Source organism: Stegostoma tigrinum, chromosome 13 (assembly GCF_030684315.1).
Source record: "Stegostoma tigrinum isolate sSteTig4 chromosome 13, sSteTig4.hap1, whole genome shotgun sequence".
NCBI classification, from domain to species: domain Eukaryota; kingdom Metazoa; phylum Chordata; class Chondrichthyes; order Orectolobiformes; family Stegostomatidae; genus Stegostoma; species Stegostoma tigrinum.
The window spans coordinates 33,677,944-33,699,977 of NC_081366.1; the positions used below are offsets into that span (position 1 = coordinate 33,677,944).

At 38.7% G+C, this 22,034-nt stretch overlaps 1 protein-coding gene across 2 annotated transcripts; it reads right to left on the reverse strand.

Annotated features, from left to right (window-relative positions):
* Positions 1-5,535: 5,535 nt before the first annotated feature.
* On the reverse strand, positions 5,536-21,822 carry yipf5 (Yip1 domain family, member 5). Of its 2 annotated transcripts, XM_048543276.2 has the most exons (6): positions 21,543-21,822; positions 19,896-20,020; positions 17,050-17,210; positions 15,092-15,237; positions 10,819-11,000; positions 5,536-8,064 (listed from the first exon to the last, which is right to left on the reverse strand). In XM_048543276.2, the coding sequence occupies exons 2-6, from the start codon at positions 20,006-20,008 to the stop codon at positions 7,902-7,904; spliced, it is 765 nt and encodes a 254-aa protein (XP_048399233.1). In that variant the 5' UTR covers positions 20,009-20,020; positions 21,543-21,822; the 3' UTR covers positions 5,536-7,901. The 2 variants fall into 2 exon arrangements, with proteins under 2 accessions (XP_048399233.1, XP_048399234.1); XM_048543277.2 differs by lacking the exon at positions 21,543-21,822 and having other exon boundaries at positions 17,050-17,163; positions 19,896-20,001.
* Between the last annotated feature and the right edge of the window lie 212 nt (positions 21,823-22,034).

Genomic DNA, 22,034 nt, shown 5'->3' on the forward strand with positions numbered 1-22,034 from the left:
TATGACACAGAGGTGTACCCCCCTCCCCCACCAGCGATGAGTGAAACAAACAGAGAAGCTTGCCTCACTTCATAATCTGTTAAAGAAAATGTGAAAAGTGGTATGACCTGCCTCTAACCTCCCAATCTGTTATAAAGGAGTACTAACTGAAATGAGATCATTTTACCTACTCTTTAATCAACAAATAACAACTTATCTAACTCTAACATGAACGAATTAACAGAATACTAAATAAAACTAACAATTGCCCCTTAACTACTAACTACTCCCAAACAGAAAAAAAACTAATGGTTTACGTTCCAATAGATACAGATCACATCTATCTAAATAAAATTAATTTTTAAAAAAAAACACTCTCAAAATTACAGCCAGGATACATCTTCCCAAATGTTCTTTGCCTTCTCTGTTGTCCTCCACTCAGGAACACCTTCATTGAATTCTTCTGTCAGGAATATTAGCTAAGAGTACCGTAGTACTTTAACTTAGATGGTGTTTAATCAGAGCTTAGAGATTGGAGCGAGCTAGTGACTTTCCTTAGCAGAAGATAGTTGACTCCTGCACCAATTTTCAAATGCCCTGTTTTTAATACTCTAGATGCCTATTAGTTTCTTACAATAGGATTGGTCCTAGGCTGTTAAAACCATCAGATTTTTAAATTTAATTGGGTTTTGGTATCTAGGGCCTGGTTTAAATTAATTGGCTAAGTTAAAATACCCGTTGCCTCAGTAAAAATGCTGCTTTGTGTGCTGATAGTACAGCCATTTTGAAACAATGTTTCAACTGCAAAAAGTCTCTGTCCATCTTCTACTACCTACAGACACTTATTTAAAAAATCTCCATGCCTTAAAAAGCACAACATCTTGTAAAGGGACCATACACCCTTCACCACTATCCCCAACCCCACCCCACTCATTTTATCCTGCCTTCCAATCCACAAGGAGTATATCCAAGTTTGCAACAGTACAAAGTGGCGGAACATTTAGTATGCTTATGAAACAGCATAATGGGACAAAACATTTAAACCTTGGGGAAAGAACAACTAGTAACTATAAATTGTAAAATAAATTTATTGAAATAATGTTAACTGTTTTTCTCTCCAAAAATACAACCTGACCTGCAAAGTGATTTTGTTCTAGTTTAGTTTCCTGTATTCATAGTATTTGATTTTGCGAGAACATTGGCATTAAATTAATATTCAGACAGAATGCCTGTACAAAGTTTAAAAAAAAAGTACCCATCACAAAGTACAAACTGCTGTGCTCAATATTTCATTCACATTCATTTGCTCATGAAATTTGGGAGCCAATGGCTGGGGAAAACATTACCCAGTCCAATTTGTCCTTGAGAAGGTGATGGAAAGCTGCCTTCTTGAACTGCTCCAGTACCCCAACAATGCTGTCAGAGAGAAGTGCCATGATTTTAACCCAATAATACTGAGGGAACAGCAATAAATTTTCGAGTCAGGATTAACAGTAATTTGAAGGAAAACTAGTTGGGAGTAGTGTTGCCATGAATCCACCACCCATGTACTTCCAGATGGTACTGGCCACAGATTTGGAAGGTATTATCCAAGGAAGCTGGTGAATTTGTGAAACACATCTTTTGGATGGTACACCCTGTTACTGAGTGTCAGGTGATGGAAGTACTGCATGCTTGCAGATATGGTATCAATTAAGCACGGTGTGCTGTCAAACTTCAAGTGTTGTTGGAAATGCACCCATCCAGGTATCACACTTGTCACTGTGCCTTGTAGATGATGGAGACTTTGGAAAGTTAGGTAATGAGTTACTCGCCATGAAAAGCCGAGGAATACCCTGCTCCAAAAAGCACAGCCATCTTCCTTTGTACTAAGCATGACTTCAACCAACAGAGAGCAGTGCCCTACCTCTACCCCAATTCCCACTGACTGTAGTTTTGTTAGGGCTCCTAGGAGATTGAGAATGACCAGGTAAAGTGTCTAAATGTCAGGTTTATTAATCATTTCAATGAATTATTTTACATAAAAACTTTGCCACAAAAATATACCAGACACTAATCAAAAATTACAGTCCAAGCTGCTGACATTAAAACAAATCTGTTCAGGCCCTTTAGTAATAAATTCCCAATTCACAACACAATCCTCACCTTTTCCAAGCTTCCTCTGCATTATCCAGTTCTTCTGTTAGAGCTACTTGAAGCTTCAAAGCCACAATCTGTGAGAAAATAGCAAACCCAGTCCTGCGGCCAACAAATGGGCCTTCATTTCACCCCAAAATCAGGGTCTCAAAGCCCACAAGAAAGTCTTGCTCATTTGGTCAGAGCCTTGCTAAAGCTAACTTTTCATTAGCAGTATCGCTAAAGAACAAAGCCCTGTTCTCACTTGTAGGGATGTTCTGTTGTAGTTGTATCGGGCCTGAGTGAGATTACACCTGAAATATTGTGTGCAGTCATACTTGTAATGCCAGCGAAGATTTACCAGGCTAATTCCAAGAATGGTGGGTCTGATGATGCATGAGGAGAGATTGACTAAGTTGGGATTGTTTTTGCTGGAGTTCAGACAAATTAGGGACGGCACCTCAGAGACTTACAAAATTCTAACAAGACTAGACAGGGTAGATGCACGGAGGATGCTCCTAATGATTGGGGTGTCCAGAACCAGGGGTCACGGTATGAGGATTTGGGGTAGACAATTTAGGACTGAGATGAGGAGACATTTCTTCACCTAAAGAGAGTGATGAGCCGGTGGAATTCATTACCACAGAAAGTAGTTGACGTCAAAACATTGATTGAGTTCATGAGGTGACTAGCTATAACACTTGAGGTGAATGGGGTCAAAGGTTATGGGGAGAAAGCAGGATTAGGCTGTTGACTTAGATGATCAGTCATGAAGGTGAAGAATGGCGGAGCAGGCTTAAAGTGCCAAAAGGCCTCCTCCTGCTCCTTTCTATTATGTTTCTATTTTTTTTAAACCTATGATTGCTGGGGCCACAATAAGCAACTTACCCTATACATTTTAAAAGTAATCTCAAATAATCATCTTACTATAAGTTATTCCTCAAAATCCATAAGAAACAGCAATGACTATGGATTGTTATTGAATTTAGAGATGTTTCTGAGAAATCATACCAAAAGTCTTGGAGCATTTTAAGGTATGGTAGCGCAATGCAAAATTCTTGGTGTCATTGTTTAATTGGAAGTAAAGCAGAGCAAGACTTCTGCTTGATGTGATTATGGCAGTGACATTAAGCCTAACTGCTTGTTTCCAAGCTGCCAACCAACTTATCATCAGCACTGAAACATTTCTGCTTATTCGATCTGTCTGCATTTTGTAACTGGCCTCCAGTATGATACTTTATTGAATGTTATCTTCAGTCACGTACATTTATCATATTCCTTTCACATATCCAATGCATTTTTCTATATTTTGTTCAGAAATATAATTACACATCGCTGGAGCTGGTGGAACCTGAACCCAGGCCTCTTGGCTAAGAGGTAGGGACATTACAACTACACCATAAGATCTCCCCAATGCCTTTCCCTTTTCTGCAAGTTTCCACTTTTCTCTTTCTGCTACTCCAAATACAATGCAGCCAACAGCAGCTCATTACTTAGGAAATTCCTCTCTCCTGTTTTTCACCATCTATAGGAACAAAGCTTTCGCGTTTTGCCATGAAATGCTTAGAGGATATGCACCTTCACCAAGAGCAAATTCTTAGAAATTATCTCCACAGGCCATGCACCTTTGCACTCAAGGTCAACCAAGGACAACATCAAAAATATTCTGGGAGAAAAGCCATGATCTGAGTTTCAAAATGAAAACAATCTTGTTCTGTACAGCCTTTTAAATATATGTTTTGAAGATATCTTTCAAAATTATTAAACCATAATTACAGAACACTCAACTGACATTTTTTATGAATGCACTGTCACAGATGTTTAGATTCTTTTGTAAAGAAAACTAAATCTGTTTAAAATGGACACAACATATCTTACAAATTGACTGAAGTCATATGGCATTATTTCTGGATTCATCTACAGTCAAGCAGACAGATTATGTTAGTTTAACAGAATAATCAAGGCACAATAAGTGCTTCAAAGACTCCTGGACAATCCACTGAAACCTCAAATGATATGAAGATTCAAAACTTTTGTTTTGGTTAACACAGAACAGTGAGCGGCATGGTGGCTCAGTGGTTAGCACTGCAGCCTCACAGCATCAGGGACCCGGGTTCGATTCCAGCCTCGGGTAACTGTCTGTGTGGAGTTTGCACATTCTCCCTGTCTGCGTGGGTTTCCTCCGGGTGCTCTGGTTTCCTCCCACAATCCAAAGATGTGCAGGCTAGATGGATTGGCCATGCGAAATTGCCCGTAGTGTTCAGGGGTGTGTGTGGGTTTTAGGGAGATGGGTCTGGGTGGGATGCTGCAAGGGGCAGTGTGGACTTGTTGGGCCGAAGGGCTTGTTTCCACACTGTAGGAAATCTAATCTAATTTAATCAGTGAGGACATCACAAGGAATCTCAGCACAATTGCTAATGCTTTGTGGAACAATGATTCAAAGTTAGCATTTCCAGTCATTTTCCTTGACTTATAAAAGTTGGCTGATGACAGCCTCGACAGGAATACCATCTGACCCCTCCATGAGAAACAGCTAGAAACAGTAACTGTTCCAACAGCTAGGAGGTAGGAAAGCATCCAAAATAAATCAGTTAAAAGGACTACTGCACTAAACCAGCTACTGTGCGAGGGGTCAAAATATATCACCCTCTTCTGCACCAAAACTCAAGATTTTCTCAAGGGCTATGTTTTGATTCTCAGGTACTAATTTTTGATGTGCTTTTACATTCTCACACCTTTATCATTAGGTGAACTCGTATGATACCATTAGCTTCTGTGTCTGTTTTGTCCTAATGAGGTATTTGGATTCATACAGAAGAAGTGACAACATTCATCAACATTTTCAATACTAAACACATCTCCATTAAACTTAAAGCCACAACATGAAAGGGAAGATTGAATGTCCTAAACACCATTTAAACTGTGACAACTGACAAAGTTAGCATAAGTTTTCTTTTAAATGATGACTGAGACCTCTACGCACAGGAAGCTATCATCCAAAATTCATCTTCCGCAAGTCGAAGTCACAGTTAAATAGTTGCATGTTTGTGTCCAACTGTTACTACACCTCAAACAGTCCAAAACACATTGTACTGTGAACTATGATAATACATAAACACTAATGTTTTTTAAGAATAGATTAGATTCTCTACAATGTGGAAACAGGCCCATCGGCCCAACAAGTCCACACCGCCCCTTGCAGCATCCCACCCAGACCCATCCCCCTATAACCCACACACCCCTGAACACCATGGGCAATTTAGCATGGCCGATCCACCTAGCCTACACATCTTTGGACTGTGGGAGGAAACCAGAGCACTCGGAGGAAACCCATGCAGACACAGGGAGAATGTGCAAACTCCACACAGACAGTTACCGAGGCTGGAATCGAACCTGGGTCCCTGGCGCTGTGAGGCTGCAGTGCTAACCACTGAGGCACCGTGCCGCTGTGTTCATAGGACAGAACTGTTCAGTTTTGAATTATTCAACCGATTGTGTCCATTGCAATGGAATTTAATGCTTCTTCTTCTCCCACAAGTAGTTCCTAAACTTTGGCAGCCTTAAGCTAGAGTCTTCAAATTCAATTATCAGAACCCCATTATCTTAATGTCTTCAAGATGTTCTAGGTTGCAGCCAGAGTATCCCTTTGTTGAAAAGTTTCGTTTTACCACTTGCAAACTGACCTCATTTCTCATAACTTTTATCATTACCTTAAAATTTGCAGATAATTATTAGCTAGTAACTAATTTACAGAAATAACTGAGGAACAGTTGCATAATAAACTAACCTTGAACTTTATTTAAAACAAAACTGAGCTGCTGATTATTTTTAAAGTGAAGCATTCAAAATTTTAAAAAGGGACTGCCTTACATACCTACATATCTATTCTGAGTTCACTGGCCACTGCAGAAAAGCCTGGTACTTAGTTTTGACAATTGATTTATGGTGTAAAATTCCACAGGTGCACATTGCCATGGAGCATCTTACTCAAATGGTCTTTTATCAATGCATGAGCACAGATGGTGAATGTCAACAGGCAGATATCGTGGAAGAGCATCATGTAACAGCCAAGAACTACAAATCAGTTTAAAGATTTGTATAAAAACCAAAACAGGCAAGGTCTATGTTCTGAGACAATCACAGTCATGCTAATTAAGTTGAAGCCGCTATAGGTTTAAACAAAAAGCATTTTACCTGTTAAAGCCAACCAAGATTGGGAATTGCAATACAAAGTAGTGGATAATTATATGTCTCTGGCAAAATTGCTTTGTACTGGTTTACAGATTTCAGAGACAACCCTGAATCAGATGGTAAACTACATCACCAACAAGTTGGAAACAGTCTGCATGAGCTTTGTCATCGATTTCTAAGTTGCTGTTAACATATCAATGGACAAATTGCCTTCTTGTGCACTCTAATTATACATACATCAAATTATCAATTGCAACATTTCGTTAAGTTCACCGGGGCAGAATGAAGTCTTGATCATGAACAGGGTTTATATTTCAGTTCTGTGCAATAAATTTGGCTTCCTGTTTTTGGAATCTGTTCAAAATAGTCGAAGTTTAAAACTTGCAATGAAAACATTCACTGTTCTACAATTACAGCAATTAGTAGTAATAAGTTTTGTAGTACATATTCCTTTTATCAAACATAATACACAAAGTAACAATGAACCTCATGCCTGCACGCGTAAGAATAAAAGCTTTGCTCCTAACTTTATAAAGAATCTAAAAGTGTTAATGCTAGATATTGAACAATAATTTATGGTTAATAGACATGCTGCCTTTATTATTAGTACAGCGGTAATAAAATAAGATAGCCTTAGTACTTCCAAAGGGAATTCTATTGCCCAGTGCAGCAAAGGATTCCACCAAGTTGCTGGTAAAATAACAGCACTACCATGTGTTGAATGACAGATTAACCAATTTATTACAAATGTACTGATTAGGCAAGATGCTTAAACAATAGAAACAAAATAAACAGACAATTTAAAAAAAAACCTAAACTATCTGAAATTTGAAGATTGAAACTGGAATGATTATTTATTTCCATGGGCCAGATAAACACTGTAAAATAATGACAAATTTCCAAATTGTAACTACACTGTAAAGCAAGACATTTAGTTACTCTCTTCACAATGGGATCTCATTTTGACAATGTCTTCATGTACAGCACGAGTTCTAACTCCTCTTTTTCTCCAGTATTTGAACTTCTTTCTCTCAAGAAAAATTTATTGTGGCCCATTGACCAAAAGGAACTGATGGATATAGAATTTTGATTTAAATATTGAATTTTGCTTTTTGGTATTGCACTCAGTTCTTGTTACAGATATAAATATCAGAGTACTGAATATTTCTCTATTTACACTGCTCGCGAAGGAATACTTTCCAGCGATCCCAACAACCCAGCTTACAATAAATGTAAATTGTATGTCTGAACCTGTGGTAATTTCATCAAAATTTTATAATGAAACTGTTTTACAGGATAAAGGAAAAATCATTTGATACATTTTAATCCCTGACAGTGAAACCCATTTTGTTGAAAGCAAAGACAAAACATTCGAATTAGCAATCTGTGCTCATGACACCCTCAATCTGGGTTTCTTACTACAGCATTTAAAGCTGGAATTTAAGAACACAAAATATCTGTCCAATTGTTCCCCAGAAACTTGGAATCAAGAGTTTCAACCACTTTGTTGGCAGGCATCTGGAAAGTTCTTAAACCACTTGAATGATACTTGAGACTTGCATCCGTTTCTTTTCTTGAGTTCAGAACATGGAACCATGTGCCATTCACAAAAACATTTAGAAAACTGAGATAAGGGCAAAAACTCCATATAACAAAGCACAAGGATATGCCACAAGTAACTGCTGTCCCTCCATAGCCAAGGCAGAGATGAAGATCTTAGAAGCTGACAAACTGCACCAGCCAATAATTACAGCAGCAATAATTACACCCAGCATGCCTCTGGTGGAAAAAGAACAATAAGATTAGGTCTTCTTCATGAAATATTTTTAAATAATTGCCTTTCTGGTTTAGGCAACAATTGTCTGAACCACACAAAATCTTTACTGGCATATAATTTACTAATTTTGTCACAATACTATGAACACATATACGGCACATGATTTCCCACTGTACAACTGAACATAAGGAATTCACATCCATTTCAATCAAAAAGGCAGCTAATGTAGTCTTGATCATTCCCAGCAGATGGCAGTGCAAACATGGTCTAGAGACATACAATTTTTCCCTAAATTTCACATAAGTAACTTTACTGAAAGCCTGAACAGTTATGTAAAAACATAGGATTGATAAAATTCCTCCACAGTATTCAGCGTTGAGAAAAATATTCATATTTACTATATTGTTGAATAATGCTTGTAAAATCAATGATGATAGACATTTACCACCTGCCTTGGGCACTTATTGTCGCTGTAATGTAGATACACAATCATATTAACATCTGCAACAAATGATTAGTTAACTAAGACACTAACATGTGAAGTAGCTTCAGAAAGCGATGAGATATTTTAATTAATCATACTTTGCATGTATACAGCTTCCTGGTTTAAACTGTTCAAGACTTATACCACTAACATTTCTACCTGAAGAAATCAAACTCCCTTAAGTAGCAAATTTGTTTTACAACAGGTCTTGTCTGCTGGGCAGTTACGAGGTTTGGATTTTTTTTCAAATTAAACGTTTAATACCTCATCATATTGTGGACTCTAACCCTGGACAGCAGAGCTTTAGCAGCTTACAAAAGAAGCTTTTAGTCTGTCACAGACATTGCCAAAAATATAAATCTGCTTTTCCAAAAGAAAATCATAACACATTCTTTGGTTGTCTCATTTTTATTCAATGACATTAACTGACATTCAAAGACCCAATGTCTGATGGTGGAAGCTTAAATCTAGATAAAACCCCAGGACACATGTAGTCATTAATTACTTAAACCAAGCACATTCGCCAGAACACTGCTCATGACTGACCAAATCAACTTGGATCAAAGATGGCACAGAGAAGCAAATACAGAGGCTAGGATTCTTCTCATTTCTCCAGATAAACCCACAAGTATAACAAAGTGTGGAACTGGATGAACACAGCAGGCCAAGCAGCATCTCAAGAACACAAAAACCCACAAGTATAACCTCACATTGACAAGGTGGTCTTGGTGGCAGAAGCCGCAGGTCTGGTAAGCTTCCACAGATTTAGCTGGTTAAATTCCAACAATACTTCTGCACACCTGATGGTCATGAATTTTGGCTCTGCCAATCCACACATTAGCAATCCGTAGTTAGCTTTCAATGTGCAGGTATCAAGATTAGATTTACATTTAGATTTATTATCATGTGTATGAAAATCTAAGGAAAAAAAGTGTTTTCTTGCATGCAAAAGTGGAAACTGTCGCCATACTCCCAACACCATCTTGAAATACTGAATATAATGCAAGATTTTACTGCATCGTTCCATCTTTTTGTTAACCTCTGCCACTCCTCCGTTCGCTGCTTGACATCAGCCAGGGTCTCAGTTATGGGCCTGAGCTGGAGCATGGGCCTTGCCTCATACAGTTAGATTGTCTCAGTCAGAGAGAATCATTGTCTGGAACTTCTTTGGCATAAATACTACTCATCACTCAGTAGCCCAAGTCTGGATATTGTTCAACTCTTGCTACATAGGGTTAAGGACAACTTTTTTACTTCAGAAATTACCAAGAGTGCTGAACATTGTGCAATAATCAGGGAAAAGCCCACTTCTGGCCTCATGACAGTGGAAGGGTCATGGATGAAGCAGGTGAAGATCACTGGACTAAGACAACATTGTAAGAAACTCTTCCAGTGATGTCCTATGACTGAGATGATTCACCTTAAACAACTACAACCATCTTTTGTGCTAGGTATGACTCCAATGAGAGCTTCCCAAGTTCCCACTGATTCGGTTTTGCTAGGACTCCTTGATGCCATACTTAAATCTAAGGCTGCTTTGTTGTCAAGGGCAATCACACTCAATTCACCTCTGGACTTTAGATCTCTTTCCATTTTTGGACCAAAGCTGAAATGAAGCCAGCAGGTTGGTGGCCCTGGTGGAATTAAAACTGAGTATCAATGAGTAGCTTATTTTGTCTGCAAGTATCGCTTTATAATATTACTAACAGTCCCTCCCATCAGCTGATGATTGAGAGGACACTGATGGCCAATAAGTAGTCAGATTCGATTTCTCCTCTTTTGGGGATAGGACATATCAGAACGGTTTTTCATGTTTTCAGGTAGATATCAGTGTTGCAGCTACACAGGAACAGCGTTCTAGGGGCACAGCTAGTTCCGGACCATATGCATTCATTACTATTGCCAAAGTCTTGTCAGGGCCCACAGCATTTGCAGTATTTTACAGATTAAATCAATTGACATGTTAAGTCTGCACAGTCTTCATATTAGCATGCACTTTAAGACATTGCACGACTGCACAGGTTTTAGTAGCAAGACAACATTGAATCCTAAATATAAGCAAATCTCCATGCCTACTCTATTCTGCAACAGAACTGTGTATATATAAGTTTAACATATATAATCCAATATGTACATAAATATAAAGTAAAGCTCACACAAGAATGCCTCAAAATTAGACAGCTAACATCATACATTTTTATATTTACATGTAAACATTGTCTGAAGGAAGTTACATTAAATAGTTTACATTACTGCTCAGGTAGATACTTACTGCAAAGAGAAAATCACAGCAAAGCTTGAAAGGATAATCATTGGAAGCAGGCAATATCCAAGAACGCTGGCCACACAACCAAAGGACACTCCGGTCATACTCATCAAGTTCAACAAACAGTACATACCAAGGCATCCAATAGCACTGATCCCATACACATAGCCAAACTGGATTTTACCAACCTACAAAGGAATTAAAAAGGCAATGTGTCCTCTCTTATAGAAATACCTGACATAATCACAAGGTAATGCAACCTAGTTTTGATATTATTTTTGGGGCAGTACTAAAACTATCAATTTGTAAGATGAACTATAGCATAACATTGCAATTCTTTTACATGAAAAACAACATGTTCAAAGCAGTATTAGAAGTTCACACTTAACCCTACGCTGCCTTCACTTGTCCGACCCAGTGAATATGATGGGGCAGAAAGTATTGAGAATTAACTCTGACCGGCTTGAAAGGGTATTGGAGAGGGAGGTGGGGGGATCCAGTTGTTGCGGTCCATGTCGAAACAAACAACAGAGGCAAGAGGACCTGTTCTGGGATCATCAGGAGCTGGAACAAAATTAAAGAACAGGTCCTCAGGGTTATAATCTCCAGATTACTGCCCAAGCCACATGCTAATTGACATAGGGACATGAGAATAAGGAAATAAACACATGGCTAAAAGAGTAGTGCAGAAAAGAGGCGTTCCTTTTCATGGGACACTGGCATCAGTATTGGAACAGGAGGGATCGGTACTGATGGGACGGTTTCCACCCGAATCAAGCTGGGACCAATGTTCTCAGGAAAAGGGTAAATAGGCTTGTCAAAAGGACTTTAAATGAGAAAATAAAACAAAGTTGCTGGAAAAGCTCAGCAGATCAGGCAGCATCTGTGAAGGAGAAAACAGAGTTATGTTTCGGTTCCGGTGACACTTCCTCAGAACCAAAGGTCCAGCAACTTTGTTTTAGTTCCTGATTTACAGCATCCGCAGTTCGTTTGATGCTTATTTAAACTAGAATGTGTTGAGGGAAGGAAAGGGTAAACCTCCCCAGTGAGGAGCAAAGATGCAGGTTAACAAGTGTAGGGGTGGATTCAACTGTGGGGAAAAATATGTAAAAATGATGGGAAAGAAGAATTTCAGGAGAGGTTATTAAGAGTCTCCAGCACGGACACAAGTAGGACAGAGATCGGAATCAAAGCTCAAGCATGACAATGAGAAGATGGACGGCTAATTCAGGATTGAAAGCATTATATCTGAATGCACGCAGTATAAGAAATAAGGTAAATGAGCTTGTGGCGCAGATCATAATCGGCAGGTATGACGTGGTATGTATCATGGAGACATGGCTGCAAGGCGATCAGGATTGGGAACTGAATATCCAAGGATATACATCCTATCGAAAAGATAGGCAGACGGGCAAAGGGGGTGGGGTTGCCTTATCAGTAAGAAATGAAATTAAATCATTAGTAAGAAATGAAGTAGGGTCAGACGGTGTAGATCTGGGTACATAAAGCTGACGAACCACAAAAGTAAAAAAATAGTTGGAACTATGCACAGGCCTCCAAACAGTAGTCTGGAGCTGGGGCACAAAATACACCAGGAGATAGAAAAGAAAGGCAAAGTTAGTGATGATGGGGGAATTTCAATATGCAGGTGGACTGGGAAAATCAGGTTGGTAGTGGATTGCAAGAAAGTAATTTGTCAAATGTCTAAAGGATGGGTTTTTTTGGAGCAGCTTGTGTTGGAGCCCACTAGGGAACAGGCAATACTGGATTTAGTGTTGTGCAATCAGATAGACTTGATAAGGGAGCTTAAGGTGAAGGAACCCTTAGAAGGTAGTAATCATAAGATGATTGAGTGTAAACTGCAATTCAAGAGTGAGCAGACAGAATCAGAGGTAATGGTATTACAGCTGAATAAAGGCAAATACGAAGATATGAGGGAGGATCTGAGCAGAATTGACTGGGAGCGGAGCCTAGCAGGAAAGGCAGTGGAATAGCAATGGCAGGAGTTTCTAGAAGTAATTCAGGGGACAGAGTAAAATTTTATCTCCAGGAAAAAGAAAGCTGGTGCAGGGAGGATGAGACAACCATGACTGACTAGGGAAGGCAGGGATAGCAAAAAAGCAAAAGAGAAAGCATACAATGTGGTGAAGGGCAATGGGAAGCCAGAAAATTGGGAAGCTTACAAAGACCAACAGATGGCAACAAAAGAAAAGATATAAGGACGGAGGGGATTAACTATGAGGGTAAGCTAGCCAGTAATATAAAAGGAGGACTGTAAGAGTTTCTTTAGATATCTAAAGGGCAAAAGAGGGGGAAAAATGTATATTGGACCGCTGGGAAATGGCACTGGAGAGACAGTAATGGGGAACAAGGAAATGGCTGAGAAACTGAATTATTACTTTGTGTCAGTTTTCACAGTGAAAGACATGAGAAATATCCCAAAAATCCTAGAAAACTGAGTACGGTGGCCAAAGAAAAAGGTGCTATAAAAACTGATTGGCCTGAAGGTCAATAAATCACGTGGACCAGATGGAGTACACCTCAGAGTTCTTAAGGAGATAGATGAAGAGATAGTGGAGTCATTAGTGGTGATCTTTCAGGAATCACAAGAGTCAGGGACAGTCCCAGAGAAAAATCGCTGTTTAAGAAGGGAGTAAGGCAAAAGACGGAAAATTACAGGCCGATTAGCATAACTTCAGTCACAGCGAATGAAAAAGTATGAATTCAGTCACAGGGAATTACGTATGTCTAAGAACAGCCATACATTTTCCCTCAGCTAATGCTCATTGACATATTCTAATCAAAGGTCACTGGGTAGCAATCAAAATCACAAATCTTGTTTGGCTTCTCTGACCTTATACAGACATGAAATGAACAGTAGTTTTGGGTGTCCAGGCAATTTCAGTCAGGTTGACAACACCTTTTCAAAAAACATCAAGGAAGGTCAAAACAGAATTACTGGTTAAACAGTATATTCACTGAATTTTAAGTCAGATCATTAGTACATTCTGAGATAGCGGGGCAGTTTTTTTAAATATAAAAAAATCTAAATATAGTTTTGTTCAACTCTGGAATTACAATGATTTTCACCTACTGTTAACTATGCAATTCCAAAACAGGTGGTGGAAGTGTGGAAAAACACACAGGATTTCAGATATATAAAATAACAACACAAAATGCCCTGAACACAGCACAACACCCCAAAGCTCTTTTCTGGAATATTACCAAACAAAGTTTAACACAGAAGTGCCCAAGACAAAATGCTAAAATAACTCTTAAGATTAAGGAGCTTCTTAAAGGGGCAGAGTGAGGTAGAGAAGCAGGAGATTTAGGGAGGTAGTTCTAGAGCATAGGGGCTTGGCAGCTGAAGGCATAGCCATCAATGATGGAGCAACAAAGGTCAGGCAGATCGAGGGGCCAGAATTGGAGGGCTACAGGCATTTTAGTTGGTTTTTGAGTTAATAGAGGATCACAGAGATAGGGAGCTGCAAAGCCATGGAGGAAACAAGGTCTAGAATTTTATTATGAAGGCTCTTCCAGCCGGGAGCCAATGAAGATCAATGAGTACAGCAATGATGGGTAAACAGGTTCAGGTTACAATACAGAGTTTTTAAATTAACTTCAATTTATGGAGGATGCAAGCTGGAGGCTTAGTCAGGAGAACATTGGACTAATTGTGTCCAAACATATTAATAGTATGACAAGACTTTCATTAATAGCCAAGCATGGGCAGAGGTGCTGTAAATGAGGCAGGCCACCTCAGTTACAGAATAGATTTGGGATTTAAATTTAGGTTATTATCAAGTACGCCGTTTGGTTCAGCTTCAGATATTGATCAAGGTAAAAGGGATGGAATCAAAATAAAAATTTTGTGGATACTAGAAATTTGAATAAGCAAAAATGTTGGAAACATTCAACAAATGGAGGTAGGATCTACAGAAAGAGAAACAGAGCTAATGTCACAGGACAGTGAGTTCTGACATAAATCCGCTATGTTGGAAGGTTAAATCCATTTCCTCTCGTAAAGAGGCTGCGTGACCAGCTCAATATTTCCAATTTCTATTTCATAAATAGGGTTGGAGTTGGTTTTAAAGGGAACTCTGTCTTCAATCTCTGCTGTAAACTTCAGTGTTCCTAAAATACATGGATAAAGTTTTTGCTTATTCACTACCCATTATCAGACAGGCAAGGTACCATCAGTATTGTGAATCTCAAGCCCAAAGGAAGACAAGGCAAAATACATCATTAGTACCTTAGCAAAGTAACGAAAATTGCATACCAGTAATAATGTGGCTCCAAATGCCAAGCAGAACACCATGGGCCCAGCCAGGTCAGTTTCATTCATAATTGTTCCATCTGCTGCTTTCAGTGGATGGAGGACAGTCAATGTTTTCTGCCAGATGTGGTCAAAATTAATTCCTAATTCTACAAAATTGTAGAAAAACAGAGGCAAATAAGGCATTAAAAACACAAATTAAACCATATATTGGCTAAATGATAAAACTACTGCCAGATCAGATTATAACTTGACTGCTACTTCGGGTGAAAAAAATAGCAAAACACGCAAGATGTTTTAAATAGAAATTAACACTCTAACCCATTATTATCTATGTACATTACAGCCCTAAATGCCCGGCCAGTGTCAAAAACTCAGTTTCAGGTAAAAAAAAACCATACACACATGCACTTCTCCTCTGGAAATTCCTGGACAGGGCCCTCCAGTTATGAAACAATGAAAACGTATCCAGGAATCCCCTTAACCAGTAGAGGAGGATATCGTCAAAACCATGCCCCTTGTGCAAGTACTGTAGGTGAGCTGTATTCTGTGTTTAAACATCCCAAAACAAAGTCAGATACTTTTTCAATAACTGGGCAAGTATAATGGGATTGGGGAGTTGTGCAGCAAAGAGAGACAGAGAGACAGGAATACTGGGTATCAACAGGTGAGGGGTAATCAGACACATAATGGGCAAGTGTTTACAGTTGGTCAGGTCAGGAACAAGTTGATTCAGAATTGGCTCAGATTGGTTTTTCCACATCTAACACTGGGAAAAAGGGGTCAATTCATTTGGGGGGTGAGGGCACATATGTCTGTTTAGTGGTTACCCTGGTATTACAGTGGGCTTTTAATCTTCTCACTTTACCTGGGTAATTTTTCCTTAAGCTTAACTTATTTGCAGACCTCCGAAATCTTTGACTTTTAAGACACTTGTACTAACGTTTCCAGATACAGGCCAAATGACGATCAAAATCTCTCTGGCAATTCCCTTGGAACTAGCAGTACCATGAATTCTGCACAGTCCGAGCCTCCAACTCCAATCTGAGCTACTGCAACCATCCCATCTCGTCAAAATATCTGGGCTGATGCTCATAACGTAACCATTTAACAGAAATTTTATTCTTCTTTAGATTTCATTAAAAAGTTAAGTATGATTTTATCCAGTAATGGGTATTGAGAAGTCGTCAAAACATTTCTAGTACTGGTACCATGAAGTATATCCCTAATCCACGAAAACTGAAGGTCACAAGTTTAATTGCTGATCTGTGCTCCAGCTACTAATTTTATTTGGTGCCAAGTTCAGGTTCTATAGCTGACCTCAGCAAATTGCAGCCCAAAGTATGCAATAAAATAGATATTCAACATCAAGCCTAAACATAACACAGGGTCACAAAGATTAGCAAGTGCTCTCCCTATCCAGTAATTAAACGTTCTTGCTTTGAATTTTGAAGTTTCAAAGTAATCAACTGCTAGTTTGCTAAAGAATATTGGGATTATATATCTGCATCAACAAGAGAGCGGGGGAATAACACAGATGCAAAGTTTTCAAGGGGTGCTTAAATTTTGTTTTATTTGCATAAAAAAAATCTTCAGACAATACTCTGTGCATCTGGGTAAGGCTTTATATGCCTGCTCAAATATCCTATTCCCTACCCCCAGAGTTTTAAAAAGACTAAAATAAATTGTAAACATGGATGGTGAAATTATAAAAGGAACTCAAGCACTCCTTAGTACTAATTTCAGATCACTGCCAAGTGTTAAACAAAGTACATACAACTTCAGAAATGTTTAATGAACATTGCCCCTACTCGTGAAATTGAAGATCCACCCAACTGGAATTTTGATACATACTTTGGATCAGTGGGCATAAAGTTAAAAACAAACAACTCAGAATACACATTTATCAGAATTTATTTTCTGCACTGTTCTTACATAGGACAAGAAAGCTCCATTTTTACCTTCTAATAATGGTGCTTCGTCCTCAAAACTGTTGCCATAAACTGACTGTGGAGAGCTGGGAGTGAAGGTTGGTGTAGGTTGATAGATCTGTCCTGTGTATGGCTGTTGTGACCCTGTTGGATAAAAATATCCAGGCTGCTGAGTCTGACTGTCATACTGCCTGTATGCAAAAAGAAAATTTTAAAAGAACATTAGAAATCCCTGTTGTCAGAGTTCCTGGCCACTGTACTGATGAAGATCTTTGTCAAGTATCTACATGCTGAAATTTTCAAAAGTTCTATTTCTAAAAAGGTGGTCCATACTAGATTGCAGCTTTTAACATAAATGCCCCTCTTGCTAAGAGATCCTCTTTGAAGGTTTCCACTCCTCACTTGAGATTTTAGGTGCAGAACCATTAACCAAACTGTCTTCAATTAGAAAGAAAGAGCAGCAAAAATGGAATTGTTTCTAAACAGCAAAGAACATTAAAAAGTGATTTGACAGGGGAGTTCAAAATAATTGGGTTAATGAGGACACATGGTTTATTATGAGAATTTGTTAGTAACCAAAAGATACAGATGTAAGGAGATTAGCAAAAGACTAGTGATGCTTTGGGACTTTTCCTCCTTTAAGAAGTAGGGCTTCTAACCAAAATGTATTACCTTTGAGTAGGTGGGACAAAAATCAATAACAACATTAAAAAGTAATTTGATAAAGAATTGAAGAAAAACACTGCATGACTATGGGGAAAAATGGAAGAGAAAGATTAAGCCATGGGATCAGGAGGAATTTCTTCCGAGTGTAATGAATCTGTGGAATTCTTTACCTCAGAAAATTGTTAAGATTTGGGTTATTGAGGATATTCAAGGCGGTGAGACAGATTATTCATCAGCAAGAGAATCAAGGGTTATGGAGTAAAGGGAGGAAAGTGAAGTTGAGGATTATCCAATCAGCCATGATCTCACTGAACAGCAGAGAAGACTCAATGTACTAAAATGGCCTACATCTACTTCTTGCTCCTACATTTTGTTCTCAAATGGCTTTCAATACTGCAACATTCTAAGATTCTATTTTCAGCACTATATTTCCCTGGGCTTTACAGCAGCTACTTTCCCTTTCAATTATTTTCAATCTTTAACTTAGAAAAAGAATGACAAAATTCAAAGACAAAATTCATTTTCACAGTCAACATTACGCACCTCATTTTTTGCAATCTTCCATGTCATTCCCTATTTTGTAAAGAATGGCATGGAAGATTGCACTGTCCTGGCACTTTTGAACTCAACATAAGAACCATTCACGATGCACAGCAGACCTGAAAACACTGGTGAGGGGAACTAAAAGTGGAAGAAATCAAAAATTATTTTGCCCAAGGTTCAAAGTACTTTCTGAATTTTGTTTTCATCCTCAGGTGGAAATAATGTAACATGTACTAATACCAATGTTAATGACCTTAAAAAAACTCATCTTTTACTCTTTTTTTTTAAGAAGTTACCAAAGGCCTGGAAGAAGAAAAAATACAATAAGGGATAATTAGCAAGGTATTCAAAACAATAATTTGATGCAAAACCAAAGTAAAACAAAATTAACATCACAAAATTTTCTATAGCCTTTCAAAATCTTACATGTACCTATTCCTTTTAGGTGCAAGACAAATTATCCATTATCTTCACGTAGTTAAATAAATATTTTAATTACATTGATGCACAAGATAAAATAAATTACACACTTTCTTCAACTTATTTCCTGCACACTGCTTCGCTTCCAACTGCCCCGCTTTTTGCTTCACCAAACCTCTCAAACTCAGAGCAGCAGTAAGCAGGGCAGTCAGGAGGGCTGGAGGGTTTGGGCAAGGAAGCAGTAAGTTGTAATTCTTTCAAGTCAACCCTCCCACTCATCGCCTCTTCTAATGTTAGCCATTTCTGTATATCCACATGCCCCTGGTCTATACGTGAGCAGCCACACATCTACAGGGAGAAAAAACAGTCAAACATAGCATTGTGCCTCAAAAATAAGTTTGCAATCACAGAGCTAATGACCCCTCAAAAATCTTACAACAGATCAGACAAATTCCTTAAACAGTGGCTCCTTTGCTTTATCATCTCCCACTTTTGAAGCTCTCTATATCCCTGCGCTCTAAATGGGCAAGCTATCAACCAATCAGCTAACACATGTGGTTCAGTCTCCAACAGAAATTTGGCAATGCATCGTCATGAGCATCAGTTGGTTGAACTGCACAATACTCGCCATAAGTTTAGAAAGTGGCACTAATATTCAAGTGTGGAGCAGTTGATAGATTGGTGTTCATCTGAAACAGTATGCAACTTATAGAGACATAAGCCATGGAAAGAAAAAGGATCAGATGAAGTGATGCAGATATTTCATTTCGTACAATACCAAGGTATAAAACTGAATTTTATGCAGACAAATTATTTTATGTTTAATTTTCATGGCTAAGAACTGAAAGGCGTTATGTTATTATGAAATGCATTAGTCCAATTAAATGACTGACGAATCATAGAACGGGATATGATGAGGTCATTCAGCATACTATACATAGGACAGCATATGAAGGAATTATTTTACAAATTAGAATAATAAAAGCTTTGAGCTATAAAGATAGTACAGACAACATTGTAAACATCCAAATTGTCCCTCTTTAAATGATATAGCCTGCGTCTGCAGCAGATACAGAACCGGCACCAAGTCTAAGTACCAGTTAAGATGAGGACATTCTTCTGCAACCCAGTCAGTGATATTAATTGCACATTTGTACTTACAATACAGGTCAGTATCAGCAGTAAATAGAAAAATACTAAAGCTTCTGGTGAGCGTGTAACAGTTGAAAGGGATTTCAATCACTTACCTGCTTTGATAAGGATCTCCTGCAGCATTATAGTCATAAGATGTTTGCCCTTGATCATCAATACTATAACTTGATTGGAAGAAATCTGCATTCATATTATTGAAGTCAGCCATCGTAAGAATTCCCTGCAAGAAGTTGACATAAGTGTTTTAAAACTCTACATAAAATAATCAGGAATCTTCTTGATACCTATTACACAATGGAACAGAATATTGTTCACAATTCAATACCAGCTAAACATTAAAAGCACAAACATAGAATTGGAGCAAACTGCGTAAAAGACATTCATACAAGTATCTAATTAAATAATAGAGCTGCAGTCTAGTGCATCACCACCGCCCCAATCCCCAATGCATAGAGATTAAGAATGTGATGGAACAAAAAGGCATATTTTAAAAATACTATGCGTGCTAATACATACAAGAAATCCTGCCATGTCTGAGACAATATCAGGATAACAAATTAGGTATTCTAGAAGGAACTTAAAGTTATTGACCCATCTGGTCACATTATAACACATCTTTCTGGTCATGTTATGAAATGGGACTTCAACCTGGAGCTTCTGGCCCAGAGGTAGGGACAGTATGAACATGCCATTGTCCCACACACTACTTTAGTCACACACATTAATGTATGTAATCATCTTACATGCAATATAGGAAAGTGTACTTTGCACGTATGTTTATTTGATAAATATCTATCACCTGTCAGTTCAAAAGTTTCAACTATTTTGTATTCACCAAGGTTTAGAATTGTTGACACAACTGTGCACATCTCTGCTAGTTGGAATCACTATTGTGATCTCAGAGTGACAGCTAAAAAGAATGACTTGCACAAAAATTCCATCTCTATTCTTCATGCAGATCGCAGCTGAATGTTTGTTTACCCTTTATCACAGCACTGCGAAAGGGTGGATGATTGCTCAGAGTTGCTTTCTTCACAGACTTGAAGCAGTTATTCCAGTTGGATAAACTGTCCCTTTCCTCTCAACATAGCGTAGCCAGTAGCTCCATGATGAACTGTAACATTTTCACCCACTTTGCACACCATTTTAATAACTAACCAATATGCTGCAACCAAAATAAAACTGACATATCAAATACACTTCACTTCAATCGACAATCAAAACAAAAAGCAAGGACTAGGTTCTACTAAAATGTGAGAGTTATAAACACAATTTACGAACATCACTACTCAAAATAAAGATTTGTATTCCTTACCTTAGCTGTAACTTACTTAAAGCACAAACGTATAAAAGTAACTGCTAACTAACAACAATGCCCACAGTAACACGGCATTTTCAGTAGTCAGGATTCTGAGAAAGATACTTTGGTCCACAGATAACAGAAAAAAAACAGATCAAAAACTTTATCGGGCATATATTTTCGTTGACAACCCTTAAAGAACATAAACAAACTTCGACGTAGTCAGATTACACGTTACAGAAGGAAAAGGTGGACAGAATAATGGGAGACACTGAGTCGTCCCAGATACAGTGAGATATTGACGTGGACCAAAGCGGCCTGCCTGGGTGCTACAGAAAGGAATAGAGAGAGGAGTAAAGTCAGTGGTGACAGGGTGTCGGTGGTGCAACAGTCATTGACAAGGAGCTAAATGACTGATGAATGAACAAGGCGCTGCTCTTACCTGATCTGTATCCACTCACTTCGATACTTTGTTACAAACTAAGACAAAGCGCCCACAGGAAGCCGCTCGAGCGCTGCCACCGACACCACCACATCACTTCCGCCCACTCACACGCCTGCGCAGGAGCGCCAACCCACGGAGCAGAGGTCAGCAAAACATGAAAGACCAGTGACCACGTTTACAATCCACGGTCGGATACAACGCCTGGCGCCACAGGAACAGACTTAAGGGCCCGCGGAACGACTGAAGGCGATACATTCACGCATGCGCACGAACGGTCCTACAGCGGGTAACAAGCCGTTTGTACGCATGTGTGTGGAGGCGGAAGTGATGTACGGTATTCTGGAGTGAGGAGGTTAGTGTCTCTTCTGAATGTGGACTTTATTACTGTGTGCCTTCCTGATGTTCGACAGAAATACACCAGAGTCTCTTTGAACATTACAACTTTTTTACCTTCTTAAATACATTCTGTTTTCACAACCAAAGAGAATA

Bases quoted from the DNA above. Each gene is read 5' to 3' on its own strand.
- yipf5 (XM_048543276.2), bottom strand. From the start codon at position 20,008: ATGGCTGACTTCAATAATATGAATGCAGATTTCTTCCAATCAAGTTAT. The intron at 17,211-19,895 runs GTAAGTGATTGA...TTTTGCATACAG, and splicing joins GGAGATCCTTATCAAAGCAG to GCAGTATGACAGTCAGACTC. The intron at 8,065-10,818 runs GTAAGTATCTAC...TTTTTCCACCAG, and splicing joins GCTGTGATTTTCTCTTTGCA to AGGCATGCTGGGTGTAATTA.